The 18,865-nt window shown below is 38.4% G+C and overlaps 1 protein-coding gene across 2 annotated transcripts in view; it reads right to left on the bottom strand.

Annotated features, from left to right (window-relative positions):
* exoc4 (exocyst complex component 4) overlaps nt 1-18,865 on the bottom strand; it is a 218,359-nt gene that overhangs the window by 31,970 nt on the left and 167,524 nt on the right. The window contains exons 12-14 of one of the 2 annotated variants that reach the window (XM_015352427.2): nt 16,112-16,248; nt 11,302-11,460; nt 5,232-5,410 (exon numbers count right to left, since the gene is read on the bottom strand). In XM_015352427.2, the coding sequence (XP_015207913.1) occupies nt 5,232-5,410; nt 11,302-11,460; nt 16,112-16,248 (475 nt within the window). The remainder of the gene's footprint in view (nt 1-5,231; nt 5,411-11,301; nt 11,461-16,111; nt 16,249-18,865) is intronic. The other variant, XM_006633281.3, reaches the window with a different exon arrangement.

Below are 18,865 nucleotides of genomic sequence, written 5' to 3'. Positions count from 1 at the left end.
GATTGCAGTCTGGAGATCTAAGACCTAAAGGCAAGAACATTTATTTTGAGTACAGTTAGAAAATTTTGCCAATTTCAATGCATCATTTGGATCACATCATGGTCAAGATTTTGGTTTTTGGTGGAGGGAATTCATGAGGAGTTCATGATTTCCCCTATCTTAACAAAGGCTCCTGAAATATAGTAGACCCTTTAACTTATTTCACAGTGTTTTCTCAACAACACTAAACATATATATATTTCCTTTCACTAAACATAATGCTGATAAGCATTTCCAAAAAGTTGAAGTTTCATTTCATCTGACCTTAAGACAGGCTCTAATTGTCATTCAGATGCAGACTGATAAATTGAAGCTGCCATCTTCTTGTGTTTTGCCCTCAGTAGAGGCTTCTTCCTTGTAATCCAGCCATAAAAAGCCATATTCATGCAGTCAACGTCAAACAGGAAATTCTCCCACTTCATATTCTTAGGATGTCAATTCACATTGGAGATCTCTGACTTGCTTTCGTTTTTTTTTGTCTGCCTTCCAAACTGCCTCTCACAGCCCATGAGAACAAAATCTACTTCCACTCTCTTTCTGGCAGGGTGCCATGATACCAGTTGCCTTAATTTAAAAAAAAAACAGACAGTACAGTAGGATTTTTCTATTGTTATCCTGAAGCTTGTGGACGTCAATTGCAAGCATTCTTCAAAGAGCTCTCTAACGTCAACCATAATGATGTTACTGTACTTCCTTTTCTACCACAGGGAAACAACAAACTCCAGAGACTTCTGGAAGAGCAAAGAACAGAATATTATTGTACATTTGTTGGACTTTATATTATATATTTAATATTTAGAGGTTTGAATAATTGCTACAGTTGTATTTCCTGAAATTCATTTATTTATGATAAAAGTCTTTCTTCTGTGTAATGCTTTTACAATTAGACTTTTTATAAACATTTCATAGTTATTTTAAGCAAGGGTATAATCAAATCTGAATCTGTAACTTCTATAACGGTGTCTGTTATGAGGTGATGCTGTTTTGGGAGTATGAACATAGCTGTAGGGTCTTTAATTTCTCCTTATACAGAAGTTAAAAAATCAACTCTGCCATTAAGCTGCTCTAAGAACATTGTAAGGTATGCGCTACAGAAAGTTTAAATTGTTTTTATCTGTTTAGCTATTACCTGATGTATCAGCTTCTACATTTTGAATTTTGCACATGTTGGATTCTGGGTTAAAATGCAAATGCTTATATTATTGCAACAGAGCTCGCTGTATCACTTGCAAGTACACATCTAACACCACACTCATTCAAGGCCCCTCAGGACAATTCCGGATCACCCAGATGGCATCTTGTACCTCCAGCAACCTTATTTACTGTATCTCTTGCAGTAAATGCCCAGCCACGTACATTGGAGAAACAGGAAGGAGACTCAGAGACCGATACAGAGAACATGATAGGGCTGTGAAGATTAAAGATCTCTCCAAGCCCATTGTTTCTCATTTCACCTCTGACGGCCATGACCACTCTAATCTCTCCGTCTGTGTTCTCAAAGATGGTTTTCCAAACTCATACATCAGAAAGACCACCGAAACCAAAATTATCCTGCAGCTAGGATCACACCTTCCCCCTTCTCTTAGGACAGACTACTTTTCTACTACATTTTCTCCATTCATTGGAGGTTTCATTTCACACTTCTCTTCACCTATCCTGACTTCACACCTCTTGATTGGCCTCTCTTTCTGTCCCCTGCTCCCACCCCTCGCTCCTCCTCTCTCACAGCTTTTGTTCTCCTGCTACATTAACTTTGCTTACTGCCAGTCTTTCTCACACCTGAAGAAGGCTCCATGGCCGAAACGTTGTGTTTTCTTCTCTTTTCAGCATGGAATAAACCTATTACTATATCCTTATATTATGCATGCAAGAGCAAATGTGATGCCACATATTTTACTGAGGTCTCTCAGAGGTGATGAGAATTGAATGTGCTTTTTTTTGCAGCCAGAACACCTTTAAAACATAATCCACTTTAATCTTACAAACAAAACTTTTGAATTAAATCAAACAGAAAAATTAAGACTTGCTTCTGAACTGTAATCCCATAGATTTCTAAAGACCTTGCAAAACACTAAACAGTCACAGCAGTATGAGTTTTTCTTCACAGGAACTTCAAGTGAGTAATGTAGCTGCTATAGTAATACTGTAGCTTGACAGTTAGTCTTTAGTTTTTGTGTCATCATGTATGCAAACCTTTTCCCATGCTGACACTCATTATAGCTGGGGAACACAGAGGCGGTACTCAGTCTCGCTGAATCTCAAGAGTTTTTCTTAATTCAATTAAGATTTTAATTTTAAAAACATTTGGAAAAGAAAGCATTTCCAAAGACATTTTTTTTTCTTTGAAACCAGCCTGGCACTGTGCTCGGCAGGGCAATATTAACATTCTAAAAGGGAAAGAGACCAATCTGAAAAAAATGCACTAACGCAGTCTACTGATTTCAGGATGCGTGTTTAATTTGTAAGGTGATGCAATTTTAATTTTGGGGTTAATTCAACTCTGATAGTGAAAAATCAACATTACCTCATCAGGACGTTTTCCATGAGAATGTTAGTGGGATTTCTAACATTATCATATGGGGTTTCTATTATTTGCATCCCCTTGTAACACAGCATTTAACAGACAGCTTTGGCTAACCAAGACAAATTTCCTTGCCAGTCCTTGTAAGTGGCTCTAAATGTCTCTTTCTTTGCTAAAATACCCACAAAATGAATAACGAGCTCTCATTTTTACCACCAACAGGAAAGGGGTGGAATATTTTATGGCCGTTCCCCAGGCCCTATTTCTTGAGGCGTGTTAGGTTACCCCTCTTAATTGTAAATTAATTATGGTGAAAAACAGAACTGACCTGGGTAACATTTTAATGAAGTGGAAAGGACAACTTGCCATATGAGCAGTAAAATGTCACAAATTGAATTGCAAAATTACATGTTACGTGGAGAAGGGAAATCAGATTTGAACATGATATGAAAAAAACAACTCATATCTCTGCATACATACCCAGAGGGATATAAAACATTCATGCATACCTGGCAGAAAAAATGAATTTTGTCGCCGAGCAGAAACAAATGCCTGTATATTCTAGGTACACTAATGTATTACAATACAGAGATAATTGTATACTTATATTACCTTCAGTCCAATTCCATAGAGCTGACTGAAGGATGCCCTAAGCTTTTACAGTTAATATACAGTACAATTACAGAGACCCTTCTGGGTGAAGTTTGCACGTTTCTCCCACACGTTGCTGTTCTTTCTGGGTGCTCCAGTTTGTACCCCACCTTAAAACAACATGTGGGTTCGACGGATTCGCTTCTCTTTTATGTGAGTGCGCAATAATGGAATGGCATCCTGTTCACTGTGAGTTTCCGCCTTGTGCCCTGTGCTTCTGGAATAGGCTCCAGGGAAAATGTGCCAATTACTAGGAATAAGTAGATTTCAGATAATGGATAAACTCCAACAGCTAATTCCAAGATAGGGGGTTTCATATTTGTTCCAAGTGTTGCTGTCTTGCTGACAATGTAAATGCAAAAACAAAGTTTTAGAAGGAAAAGAAATAGGAGTAAGAAAATAATAGAAAAACATTGAATGGTATCCTACACCAATTAACACTGAGTTTCTAACCAAGACTCAAACCTTAGAGTATCTGTTGTACTGTTAAATTACATATAGTTGAGACCATATGTGTTACAAGCAATGAAGCAGTACACAAAAAAGCCAGTTTTGTATGCCATCTGCGCTGTATTCACAGACCACATGCCGAGAACCACTGGTGAAATATAGGCCTATCAGGAAAAACATTTTGTCCCAAAATACCTCACTAGTGCATGCAAACACAACAATCTTAGCAGAATGAGAAACATTTTAACATTAACTCTCCTGCATATCCGCAAAGAAAGCCATTATCTCCTCCTACACTCCATGCACACAACATTTATCTCTCAAATATGCTGGAAAACATTATATACTGAGGCCTTTCAGGGATTTTATTTTTGCATGTTAAAACGGCTGCTTCAAGGTCGGTTTTAAAAACTTTTTGCAGCGCTGCACTACAAAGATCAGCTACTGGAATAAGCACCCTTAATCTCTGAATATTACACTAGAAGAAATGTGTATTAGTTTGAAAGACAAGAAAGAAGAAAATGACTTGTTCATACCTGACTGCTTCTGTAATATAAAATCCAATTTGGAAAAAGTAAAGATAAGGGGCCGGCTGCAGAAGTCCCATCAGCTTAGCAAACACTAAATAATGAACAATACTGAAGCTGTCCTATGTGATAAAACACTCCATTAATGGCACTGGTTAAATTAATGATAATTATGCCACGTTTTCAGTTCAGAGTTATTGAATTTTTATCTGGTTTAAGAGCAGTCTTGTACAGACATTTGAAAAAATAATAATAAAAGGTCATTTATAGCATAAGCAAACTTTGGAATGTTTCCTGTGAAAGTTCCATAGATAAAGACTTTGAGGTCTCCAGCATGGATGACAAAGAAGCTCTTTTCAAATGACAGTCCAAACAGTTGTCTCACTACAATGCCTTTCTAACAAATGTGTTTCCATTATGCCTTCCAATAAGGCAGAGGCCTACGCATGTCGTTTTTCATTTTGTTTCCTGTTATAAAATTACATTACAAAAAGCATGAACAAAGTAGCTAATGTGGCAGGAGAAAGGAATCCAATTAAAAACTCTAGCAAAGATTTGTGTTGATGATTTTCTCTATTAGCAAAACGGATAAAGAGAAAACTGAGCAGCCACAGTAGATCTACTGTACATCTTTAGTGAGCTTTAACAGTAGACCAATACATTTTAATAATTCTATTCCCTTTCTCTTTCTACAGCCTGGGTACCATTTAACCTAATTGGAAGAACTTGGCGAACAGTGCAGGGCAAAAATGTCTTGCTGAAAAGAAGCTACATCTCAGTCAGATACGAAAGTAAGAATATTTTGGAGGAAATAGTGGCAGATTTTCTTTGGTGAAAAGTGGATAGCAATTCAGATAACTCATCAGCAGGTAAGACAGATAAATCATATCCATGAGAAGTATCATTTGTCATGTCCAGAGAAGAAATCATATCCATGAGAGGTATCACTTCACACTGACATTTCTACAACTGTGAAAATGGTGTTTCTTAAGGGTTTTAATTTAATAGGAATTTCTAATTTTTTTAAAAGTTAGAGTACTTACTCTGTGTTGTTGGTAGGCTGGAGAAAAAGCCCTTAAGCCTCCCTGCTAGCCACTCAAGACTCTCATGGAGGTTTGCCAGGGCTTTCAGATCACTGACATCACGTAGAATTTCATTCTGAGGGATCAGCTTGTCTCCTAGGTTACCAGTGAGCACCTCTGACTCTTTAGCAAAGGCAGCCCTGGAAGGATACAATAAAATCACAAAGGTTTATATTCCGTATTTGGACTTACAAAGCAATAGCACCTGCCTTGAAAAGACCTAGGCACTTGAACACAAAAAATGGCTAACATTAGCAGCCTGTCTTTGATTTCTGCTTCTGTGAGGAGTGGTAAAGTACACACACATCAACAACAAATTTCCATTCAAGAGTTGTGAACTGATAAGTGCCAGTTTTGTAAAAGCTCCAGACACAAACAAAATGACTTCAGTTCTTTACGCTGGTATTGAATCGTAAGAAGGGGACAAATGCTTGAGAAGCTTGAGAAACATCCCAATATCCCCCAAACCAAAATGCATTTGGTCCCTCTGTTTCTACAGCAGTTCATCAACTCTGGGAAAAGAAAAACAAAGCACGTATCGGTAAGGAGACCACCTCCTGCAATGTGAGAGCGTGGAAAGAACAACAAAGGGCCCCAGGTGATGAAATTCAGGATTTCTGTGGATGAAGACATTTTGGCACCCGCATGTTTAAATAAAGGTTGAAAAGCGGCCAAGTGTCCGCATCAATACCAACCGGCATCTCAATGAGGCCTCCCGCATGCCCTTGACACAGGCTTCACATTCATTTCATGCCACTCTCTCCGTTACCTCTGGGAAAATTAGTTCCAATTATCCTGTAAGCAAACTATGAATATGAAAAGGGCTGCAGGGGAGAGAGCCAGGGCAGCGGGGCAGGACAGAGAGCCTGTCAACACAGAGAGCCTGTCCCCCCTGGGGAGTCGGTGACCATTTCCAGTCAGGTGCTCTGGGCATACTGAGAAGAAGACTTCATTTCTCCACACCGCCGGGCACTGCTGGGAGCAGAGTGGTACAACGGGCTCTCAAGCCACTCGTCTTGTTTTCACTGCCAGTGAGTCGTGCAGAAAAATAAATTAAACTGAGGTCTTCGTGTCAGCGCTTAGCTCTACCCCCCCTTCTTATCACGGTACATTGTACTGCAAAAGTACAAATATGGCTAAAAAAATAACAAGCACCCGGTTCTAACAACCAATGGTGCTGATATTACGGCTCACAATGCGAGTTGCTGCACATCAACACCACCTGTATTTTTAATCTGTACGTTGGTTCAACGGTAAACAGTGACTAATGTGATGTGGCCCGTGGTAGACAACCCTATTTTAATATTTCCCTTTTGTAAAAACAAACAGCTGTCAAACTGCAATTCCTTCCATTGTGCCAGCTACTCATTCAGTATACAGCTTCTCCAAAGAATTGTATATTAAAAGAAGCCTGTTCAGTAGAGTATGGATCCACAACACAATGAAAATCTGTATGAGACTTTATTAAGTTTCCTGCAGTTCCTTACACAAAATACTCATCCTTTCAGAGATTAATTCCGGACCAGCCAAAATTAATCAATTATGGACTGAACTCAGTACTAAACAGGCTAGACTGTAACCATTCTCATGTTCTTATCATTACATGTTTCCTTGGAGTCAAGGTAGCTAAGTTACCATTCTCTCTTCCTCTCACTTTTTTGATGCTGTCTGCTTACAGAGATTCTAGAGAGTCAGCTACTCACGCTTCTCTTAAGACAGACAGCAGTCCTCTGAAAGAATTGAAAACCTTCCTACAAAAGATTTCCCAATATCTTGGAAGATGAAATGCCAGTGGAATGTGGATTTTTACTGGAAACAGTTTATAAACCAAGTGAAACATCCTTTTAAACACAAGGATGAAAAAAATGTGTTCCAAAATAAAATAAAAGCTACTTACACAACCATGTACTGTATAGTACTTTTTCTGCAGAAGCAGCAGTTGTACGAACTGTACTGTCGCTGGTCCCCTACTGTACTTCCTTTGCCTTCCTGCAAATTGTTCTCATCAGCTTCCATAACGACTGCATTACTATGGTAGAAGAAGGCTCCACAGCCGAAACGTTGCGTTTTCTTTCTTCTTTTTTTCAGCATGGAATAAACCTATTACTTGTTCCTTTGCAGTCTACGCATTCTGACGCAGCTACCCACTTGAATTACTATGGTAGATGCTTACTGTCCCTCTAGCAGCTTCTAATGATTGTAAAGTGGTGTGCACCTGAGCAATCCACATACTTTTGTGGTTCATTAAAAAAAAAGATTTGTTACTGTTCCACTCATGTGAACTCCTGATTATAATTTCTATAAGACAAGGGTTTATTGCTAGCTTACCTTTTGTAGGAGTGTATAAGATTTACTGGTGTATGCATGATTTCAACTTCCATATGTATCGTAAGTAAAAACATAATGAGAGGAGCTCAAATGCTCCATCTAGCTTATTGGGTTGCTAGTAGCTAAGTTAAGCAGTCTGGGGATTTCCTCCAAGCTTTTCTTTAAGATCCCAGAGTATCAGCTTTGACAACAAGGCTGGGTAGCTTGCTCTAGACTACCACCTGCATCTTGTTCTCATTTTTAAAATGCACTTCCCTGTAGCTTCTGAATAAATCCAATTGTTTGTGTAAAATATTAGATGACAACCCATCAATCCATCCTACTTGGTGTTGGTTTTAGTACCGGTTAATATACAGTATGCGTTTATGACATTAAGCAATGCAGGCTCTCTTTACATTCAATTGTTACCACACAAAATTAAAGCTCTCTCTGTAGCAGCAAAAGGACTTTGTATTACTAACATGATCTGATCTGTTTTCAGCTACACAATGAAAAAGTTCAGTTTGAGGCAATAATACTATTCAGAACAATTCATTTTAGCAGAGCGCTAACTGTTTTCCCTCACTTTGAACAAAAGCAATTTTTTATTGCCTTTTTATGAACTGAGTCTCTAACTCGTACATCATGAATATTGGATTCTCAGCAGTTATTTTCAGTCAGTGCTTCTACTCTTAAGAAATACTGAAAGACCAATCTATTTGCCTTACACAACGTGAATACTGTTCAATACTAGGAATACCAGGAATAAAGTGCTTCATTTTTCATTTCAGCTCTATCTTTCTCACTCAGAATCAGTTCACAGAAACTGGCACTCTAAAATGTCTCTCTCAAAGAGATGAATTTGAATGGCCTCCACTGTTTAAAATATATTGATCTTAAAATTGATTTTCAGAAGTTTTGCCAAAAGCTAAAGCTTTCTACCACTGGCTATTTTATTCAAAACGAGTGCTATCATGAACAATCTTCCTTCTTAACTGTACAAAGACATAACTAGATAGCCAATTTCCTGCTTGAAGCCTTCTTACTCAAAAGAACATTATTTTACTCAGAGGTGAGTATTACTCTTAAGCTGCTCTAAATATTATTTGAAATGGCATCAGCAATGCAGTCCAATGAATTGTCTGTAATTATTCTCCTTAAAATACCTGGCACTTTGTATTGGAAAATATATTACATTAATACTGTCATGTGATCCATCTTGTCTTCATCTTAACCCCTTAAGGCTTCTGAATAACAGTAAATAACAGCGTAATTCTCCTTCTGATCTAAAGGGGACAGCTTTAGCCATCAGTATCTGTCTAGATTTAGCCCAGAACTTCTCCATTAATGGACTTCATTAGGAAAACAGTTCATTTAGAGCCCTATAAAAATGCCCCCGTAAATGGTTATAATTCTTACAGCACACATCAGCTCTCTGCTGCTGAAGAATCTAATTAGCACTGAAGTTCAAGACTGGGTGTGCACAGCAATCAGATCTATGGAAGACTGTTAAATGAAGCGCAGATTTAAAAAGAACAAGCATTCTCTTCTGTGGAAAAGTGTAAAGAGTAAAACAAAAATTGGAATTTTCATTCAAAGAAGATTGATAAAAAAGAGGAGATTGTAAAAAAATAACACAATAAAATCCGTTTTAATTGAACTCTTTTTATTCTTTTATTAGAAAATGTCAAAAAAAAATTTTTGGTTCCACAGTTTGGTGTTTAGATAACTGAATTATGAGGTAACTGTTGAGTTTGTTTTCAGTCAGGAGGTGTTTCATTTATAGAACCCACAAAGAAACAGAAGTTCAAAGATGGTCACTATCATTCTGAATTAATGGCTAAGGTTTACAGATACTGCATTACTTTTTAGCAGCTGCTATTGGAAGTTTCATGCCGTAATGAATTAGTAAATTAGATGAGCATTATCCCCACAAGAAAAATAAGGCCTTGTATCTATATTCAAAGGTAGTGTCTGTAGAATATAGCCTGTTATCAACCTGTGAAGGTCATACACCATATTGTAGGTTACAGGAAAGAAAAGGCAGTGAGTGTTAGAAAGCAAACATGCAGACATTAGTCTCCAAATGAAACCCAATTAGCAAAGATATAGTAAGGAAGCTGCAAGTTTTTATACCAAAAAAGATCTGGGGATTTTTGGATGCCTCCATCTATTGAGTACGATTCCCTATTTTGCTTGCAATCTCAGGTATACAGTATACTGTAGAGGCTGATTTTACATCTCCTTAATAAGATTAAATTAACCATACAGGAAGATGTCTTTTTAAATATTACTTTTTTGGTATTGATTTATTTTCATAACTTAGCCCGGTGAAGTGAATCCATTTTTAACAATAAACCCGACTTACAGGAATTGATCCGTTTTTTAAATCCACATTGACCGATGTACCGTTTTTTGACATTAGTTGATTCTGTTCCCCTCCCTTAAGATTCAATGACAGAATAGGTTGGAAGCCCCTTAATCTTATTTTTAACAAGAAATGCTTCATGACAAAGAAGCACTGATAAAAGGATTTAGGTAGTGACACCACTTCATTTAACCTGCAACCTCTTCGAGAACAGTGCAATGTGACCCACAGCAAGACGTCAAATTAATCATATTTAGCTTTGTTTGTACGGGTACAGCCAAAAGGAATTTCCATTTAGCCGGCTGATGTACAGAGGAATTGAAAAGTCATTCTGAAGGAGATATGTAAGTCATGGGCATTCACATATTTTAAATAAATCATAGTGCTGAAACCTCTTGACAAGCACAGGGGGATTCTTTTCAGATTCATATTTATGCTTAAATAGTTATTATATCCTGTATTCTCCCTTTTATCTGGGAGTGTTTTTAAAGTGATACATAACCTTCAGTAGTTTTATGCTTTACAGGCTATCAAATGTCCAATCAATTTTTATGTTTCTTAATTGAAAGAGATCACCTGTGAGGCCTTTGGATATCAGGGTTTGATTGCCTGAGCTGACACAACCTAGACAAATGGGTGCACTGGGGATGTCTCATAAAAAGCTGCCTGAAATCTAGCCTGAGAGTCACAGAGGACCCAGAGAAAGGAGTTTTATTTTGAAAACTCTTGCTGGACGAAGGCCCTCACAGCTTGAAGGCTCCAGGCAGTAGGATGGAATAAGGGGAAGCTAACCTGCAGTATGATTTCACAGTCCAGGGAAAATGCCAGTGGTCAAGCCTCCAGATAAGTGCCATTTAACATAATCAGGAAGCACAGTCTGAAATCAATCTCTGCTTTAATGATTAATACACATTGGATTATTTTACCAAATCGCACAGTGATGGAATCTCCTGGACTTTTGCCATCATGAGCAGAGAGAGAATGAAGAAATCCCTTGTTGCAAAAAAACTCCCTTTTCAATTAACTCCCGCAACAGCCCATGGGTTTTCTGTTTACTCCTCTCAGTAAGATAAGATCACTTTATTGGCCATACACAATCTATTGTATTAGGAATTTGTCTTTTCACATACACCAACTTACTCTCCATGAGACACACAGACAGGGAGGGAAGCTTGGGGTCAGAGCGCAGGGCCAGCCATTTATACGTGCCCCTGGAGAAGTTGGGGTTAAGGGCCTTGCTCAGGGGCCCAATGGAGTAGGATTCCTCTGCCAGCCATGGAATACGAACCGACAACCTTCCAGCCACAGGCGCAGATCCTCAGCCACAGAGCCACCACACCGCACAAGTACACTCACCTTGTGAAGTCCTCCTCATCCTCCCTCTTCTGTCTCAGCTGTCTAGGCTGTGCCATGCTGGCCCAGTTGGGGAGGGACTGGAGCAGCCTGCTGATGTCCTCATCCTTGGCCCACGACGCACTGATTGTCAGCTTCTCCTCAGACTGAACTATACCCCTGCTTACAAAACAACAAGCAGGAAACCTTATGTCACTGCAATGGAGAGAGGCAGTACAATTCATTTTTCACAGAAGGCGATCACTAGAATACCACTGTTGTTTTAGAAGCTGTGTTAGAATGTTTTGACTGGTGTGCTTATTGTAGATATTGTCTACTAATGGTTGTGAATTACAAGGCATAACACTTCAATTTAACAGATTAGGACTTTGGATAACTGATTAGGACACTACACATTTTATTACATTTTTCTAAACCCATTTTGAAAAAAAGGGAGTTGCCGATGAATCGGCAATGAAGAGTACATTTCAAACCACAATAAAACTACCAAGTACACAATAAGGTGCTCAAGCTCCAAGTTACATCACTAAAGAGGCAAAGTTTCAAAGTATCCATATTGCCACGTCGTTTGTGATTCAGAACGAGATAACAAAACTTCCACTGATACACAGTGGCTCTAATACATTGTAAACACGCTTTTGATCAAGTGAATTTTGCTACTATATTAATAGTAATTATTTTCATGAAAACGACACATACTGTACATGTTTTAAGACATTTTTTCTAAGTATTGTGGAAAAAAAGAGCAAACTGCCAACCAACTAAAATACTCTCATAATAATTGACATTGTTCCGAGACCATGTTTCTCATTCTTTTACAGCAGCTAGTGAGCAGGAAGGGCTGCTTTCATGCCACAAATCACACAAATTCTCACTCTCGTCCGTGGCGAGACCAGTGATTTCTCACCTGTCTGTGACAACATGGCAATCGTAATGTACTTTCACAAAATTCACGATTTTACACTTAATTCCAAATTTGTCAAATTTTGCAATACCGTCAATCAATTTAATTTGTTACTGAGATTTAATAACAGGTCTGAGAAATTAGGACTGCAGTTCCCCTTTAAGTCATTAAAAGCCTCACATCTGCTCACGCCAGTCACTAGATACAGTATGCATGCTTAAAATGTGTGATCTATGCATGACTACTCCCTGTAACACCGCCAGAACAAACTTCATCTCCCGAGACTCACAGACACATGTTCTGCACCAGGAATAAGCTAGAATGATGAGCTAAGTTTTGCTGATTCTAGATTTATTACCACCCTTCATCATAAAAGTGCAATTATATATGTGCATATACTAGTAACATCATCACAAAATTCTTTACTTTTTTGGATTGAAACCGTGATTTAACTCTTTCAATTTCCATCATTAGACATCTCAGCATCCATTTTGGAAACTCATCTGCCCAAAGCAGTTGGCACTCAGCATTCAGTGTCAGCCAGCTGCAACTGGCAACATTAACTGGCATTGTGGCAACAGGCTTTATTGTACCCCGGCCTGATGTTCATACAGTGAACACACAATTATGAATGAAAAACAAATCTCCTTAAAACTTCACTGATGATGTAATCACGTACTGTAGGTTTTGCAAACTTGAAAACTGGCCACGGAGATGCATGTGAATAGGATTCTGATGCTCGAAATACAACATTAATTTTCTAATTTCCTGTCTGCCAACACACAACAAATATCCTTGTTTGTTCGTTGCACTGTTCACAAAGGGGGCATCTGTGAGGCTATTTGCTGAAGGTCTCCTGGGAAGCTGTACATGGGGAGAACACCTGGTCAGGTGACTGTGCACTGGTATGATAAACCCCCTGGCAACAGAAGAGCAGAGGTTCTCCATCTGCACCACCTGCTTTGGAGTAAACAAATGACTTCTTCCTCTCTGTTTTTTTTTGTGGTTCAGTCCTACGGAACAAATGCTGAACCTTTCAAGAAATGAATACCTGCCCCCCTTTCAAGAAATCATTCGCACTTTTCGGCGCAATGCTTACAAATACAAAAGCAAAATCCAAAACAAATTCACAAAAATATTTATAGGCCTCCTCAATCAATCCTTAATGACACTCGGTGGGAAAAATATTGTTTACTAAGACTATAACAAAAGACGCTAGCTGGTAAATTATTTAACATTCCTAGCTCAAAAGCAAGTATTTAGGGTAATTTCAAAGGCAATTAATTCCTGTGGTTACAATTAACTATAGTATAATTTTCAATTTTGTAAATGCAATGGCAACACTGGAAGCAAGAGGAAAAACTAATAGCTTTATACTGTATGTACTTGCAGTGCTCTTTGACTACACAAAATGGGTCAATAAGAGCACCGGTATTAAACATATGATCAAGGAACAAATTGTGTACTTTCAGTACAAAATTTAAACACTGATTATTAGGTTGATGCCTTTATTTCAAGCGACTATCATCTGTACACATGTATACAGCAGGGCTTTTACTGAAGCAATCTAAGTGAAGTCACTTGCTCAAGGGGACAAGATCAGCATCCTAGCTGGGATCTGAACCCAATATCTCCCAGCTGCAAGTGCAGAATCCTGACCACTACTCCATACTGCAGCACTATATAAACTACAGTAAATTTCAGCAATGAGAATTGTGAATTTCTTTCTCTGCAAAAAATAAGGCCCACTGTAATATTTTTTCTCACACTGCCTTAACATTAATTAACAAAGACTAAGAATGAGCATATCAGTCAGGGGGTGTGTATGAGGTGGGAAATGATTATTCTTATGCCCAAAGTGTGCCTAAAGAAATACCATTTTTTTCACAAATCTAAATGAATAGGAAGGCTAAGCATACTGCCGCAAAACATTTACATCTTAATTCTGCCAGGACAAAAGGTACTGTATGCTTACAGGCTCTCCTTATCAACTCAACAAATGTTGATAGTTGATAGTCCAGGAAGTACTCACATTAGTCAGGTTTGCAGTGCTAGGAATGTTTTGCTTCGTCCTAACATTCCTTGTATCCACTCACTTCTTTCCTGATCTGATGGTATAAGGCTAATGCAAGCTTTTGACATGTGCAGGACTGATTATTGTAATGCAGTGCAGTGTGGATTTTCCAAACATTCTTAACAAGCTGCAGCAGGTTCAGAACGCAGCTGCTCAGATGTTAACTAAATTAAACTAAAATGCATGAGCATACTGTATATCGCATGTCTCAGCTTCCTGGCACCTGCTCCCTGTGGATCTATAAAGAAAATCAGAATACTGCAGCTCACCTTTAAGGGCTTGTATGGTTTGGTTCCTGACTACCTGAGTGAACTGTTAACTCCCTACACACCTGCACACTGTTTGTGATCTTCACACTACAATTTCCTTTCAATTCTCAAAACAAGACTCCGACACAGTTTTACTTCTCCGAGGCTGTGGAATGATCTCCCAGGTCTTCTAAGTTGACTGACTCTTTCAAATTCCATCTTATAATACTTTTATACTGCAATTTTCAAATCTGTGAAATGTATATAAACCTAAACCCTTTTGTTCTATTTTAAAGGGCCTTCACATGAAATATCTGTCTAAAATATTACGTAATAAAAAGGGGAAAAATCAGTTTGTCGAGCCTATACGGTAATAAAAACATATAACAGATAATTAAGATATTTAAGGCTTGTGAGGAAAAACAGAGCAAGTGGAGCAGTGTCCGTAAATTCAAGTCATTTATTAAAAAATGGCAATGTGGCATTTTGCATATTACTCTGGCTCAGATGCCGATTTCTACATCTTCTTTAATCAGGTGCAGGTTTACAATGATCATTTCATTTCAAGCAAAGTTAATATTAATCAAAAAAGATCTACTAGACAGCATAACCAGAAGACATTGCTTTACACTCAATTTACACAAGAGTTTGCTCTTCCCTGAATTATGACCACACAGCTCCCAGTATGACACTTAGATACACCCATATTTTGCCCTTAAGGCAAATTTATTAAGGCATGGAGAAATTCTAAAAGCAAATCTTCATCATACATTATATTTGGAGAAGCTGATGTCTAATTTTTGATCAGTTAAATACAGAAGAGTAACTTTAATTAAACATGAGCAAGATTTACCTCAGACTTGGCAAAAGACAATATTTGCATAAGGATGTTAAACTGGCTTTTTTTTATTTCTCGCTTGATCGTTAGTATACAAGTGTAGCCAAATGGAACATTTGCCACAAAAGGAGTCCCTCAAATTAATCTTAAGGCGCAGCTAAGCAAAAGGGTGAAATGAGTGGCGCTGGTTCAAAGAAGACACAGCGCGAGTTCAGATAATGGGAGGTGATGTGGCAGCCATTGTAAGTGGAAAATGGACAGTCCAGAGACTGGCAAAAAAAAGTATCAAGCCAGCGAGGCATTAAAATGAGCCAAAGCATCCATCACAAACCACTATCTTCTGATATTTTATACATTTTTTGTTAGTGGACAGTAAATGTCTCCTGCTACTACTGTCCATAACCTTATGTGGGATTACAGAACTATAACAAAACTCAAGTAAATCTAAGTATCTCGAAATATCTTGCACTGACTTCGAAGTTCCATCCATCCATCCCTTTTCTAACCACTTTATCCAATACAGGGTCACAGAGGAGCCCGAGACTATCCCAGAGAAATTGAGAAATTTCTTGCAGTAAGAACACATAATGGTGTCTTATGCTTATCTACAGCGAGATCAAAAGTATAAGAAAATTCTCTTTTTATTTTTTAGAATTCAAAATATCTTAAAAGCCTGATGAAACTAGTATAATATGCTTTGGGATATCATTTCTGATGACAGCCAAGCAACTGCAGTTCAGTAATATTACCTGTATGCAGTGTTGCAGATCTCCTTGTACTCCTTCAGCTTGTCACACACCATCTCGAGAAACTGGTTGGAGTAAGCACTCAAGTCATGCATCAGATTCATTAAATCCTGGATAGATTTCTCCACTACCACTGTGCTCTGCAAAAAAAGGAAGAACAAAGAAAAACACATGGCATGGAATTAAAAAAAGAACTGTTGAAATCAAAACACATCACAAATAAGCAAGGAGTTCCAGTCCTACAGGTTAACTGCAGGTGGAAGGTACATTTCGAGACACTGAAGTAGTAGATGGATAAATGTAATATCTGTCTTCTTCAAACAATAAGGAACTGATTTGTATTGCATACCGAGGGTCAGCTAAAATCAGAACTCTGGGATTCAAAACATCCATGTCTGTTTTTTTAAGGAAAATATACACTACAGTAGTCATTAAAAAAGCAGCGGGTATCTCAACCAGAGAGGTTATTCCATGCAGAAAAAAGAAAGGTATCATGTGTATCATGTGGACCAGTCTTAAATAATCCACAAAACAATGAGAGAATCTAACCTACGTGCCCTAAACCTTCAACCAGTACACTTAGAGAAGCACTTCTCAGCAAATTACAGTTGTGAGAAAAAGTTTGTGAACTTAATTTATCTGGTTTTCTGCATAAATGGCTCCTAAAATGTGATCTGATCTTCATCTAAGTCATAATAATAAATATAGTCCCATTTAACAAACAACACACACAACATTTTACATTGTCATATCGATATTGAACAAATGGTTTAAACAATCAAGGTAATTGATGGAAAACGTATGTGAACCTCTAGGATATTGACATTTTGAAAAGAGGGTAATTGGAGTCACGTACTCCAATCAATGAGTCAGGTGTTCCAATCAATTCAGGTGTGGGTTTGATCTGCCCTGCCATATAAAAAAAATCACACTATTTTGGTTACCTGCTCTTCACAACAGAATTCTGTTGAAGTGAAATATGGCCCGATCAAAAGAGATTTCAGAGGACCTCAGAAGAAGAGTTGTTAAAGCTCATAAGACTGGAAAGGGTTAAAAAAGGATTTCTAAAGACTTGGGCCTCCATCAGTCCACAGTCAGGCAGATAGTTTACAAATGGAAGAAATTCAGCACTGTTGCTACTCTCCCTAAGAGTGTGCGTCCTACAAAGATCAGTGCAAGGGCAATCCATACAATCCTCATCACAGGTGACAAAGAACCCTAGGGTGACAGCTAAGGATCTGCAGGCATCTCTTGCACTTGATAACGTCTGTGTTCATGAGTCTACCCTAAGAAAAAAACTGAACAAGACTGGTGTTCTTGGGAGGTTACCACAGATGAAACCACTGCTCTCCACAAAGACTTTGCTGCCCATCTCAAGTTTGCTAAAGACAACTTGGATGTTCCACAGCACTACTGGAACAATGTTCTATGGACAGATTAAACAAAAGTTGAACTTTTTGGTTAATGTACACTGCGTTATGTTTGGAGAAAACAAAACACTGCATACTAACACCAAAACCTCATCCCATGGTGGAGGGAATATAATGGTGTGGGGCTGCTTTGCCGCCTCAGGGCCTGGACGGCTTGCAATCCTTGAGGGACCAATGAATTCCAAGTTGTATCAGAAAATTCTACAGCAGAATGTCAGGGTGTCCGTCTCTGATCTAAAACTCAAAAGAAGTTGGGTCATGCAACATGACAATGATCTAAAACAGTGGTTCTCAAACTTTTTGGACCAAGTACCACCCCTAATCCAACCAAAGCATCCAAGTACCACCTACAAGTCATCATCTCATAGGAACCCCAGAAATTCTCAATGACCAACATGAGCGCACGTGCACACACACTCACACATACATATAATAAATATTATAATAATACACTTTTTTTGATATAATGCCTTTAAAGGTGGCTTCTCAAAGTGTTTTACAGAAAAAAAACATTAACAACAACTCATAAAAAAGCACCATTTCAGTGAGAGGGGTGAGCCTGTTTAGTTGAGCAAAGCAGATGTGAATTAATTTTTCGAGCCTTGATACAATTCACAACAGAGTCTAACAGATATTAAATCGTCAGGCATTTTCTTGACGGCAAAGGTCTCGCGGTGGATGTTGTAATGCGTACATTAATTTCTGGAGCAACCTCTCTAATTCGTGCAACTACACCGCTGTGTCGGCTTGTCATTGCTCTAGCACCGTCTGTACAAACTCCGACGCATTTTATCCAGTCGAGGCCATTTTCTTCGATAAATTCATTCAGAAGCTGAAATATGTGCTCTCCTGTAGTTCCTGTTGGTAGAGGTTTGCAGAACAGAAAGTCTTCATGGGACATGCCCTCAAACTCGTATCTAACGTAAACGAGCAAATTGGCCAAATCGACTACAGACTCATCTAATTGCAGTGAAAAACATCTGCTCATCTTAACGCGCTCTATCAGTGTACTTTTGATATAATCCTTCATTTCAATAATTCTATGAATGACTGTGTCTTTCAGGGGGAGGGGGGCAGCAGGTCGAGCTGTTTAGCAGCTTTTTCTCTACACATAATACGTGTCAGCTCTTTTGCCAACGGTAAATAAGGTTCTTCAAAAATAGTGTAGCTTACCTGCTTTAGCAATACGCAAGCTTGCATTTTTCCGCATTTCCGTTTTTTTTTCTGCGCATGGGAGCGAAACACAGAAACGCTCGGTGTATTTTTCTCAAATTAGAACAGTTCTTAAATATTTTTCTGTTATCACACTTTCGTGTCCTCACAAGAT

The sequence above is a fragment of the Lepisosteus oculatus genome, chromosome 7 (genome assembly GCF_040954835.1).
Source record: "Lepisosteus oculatus isolate fLepOcu1 chromosome 7, fLepOcu1.hap2, whole genome shotgun sequence".
Classification (NCBI taxonomy): domain Eukaryota; kingdom Metazoa; phylum Chordata; class Actinopteri; order Semionotiformes; family Lepisosteidae; genus Lepisosteus; species Lepisosteus oculatus.
Note: the sequence above shows the minus strand (reverse complement) of the source record. Positions and strands in the feature narration are given on the sequence as shown.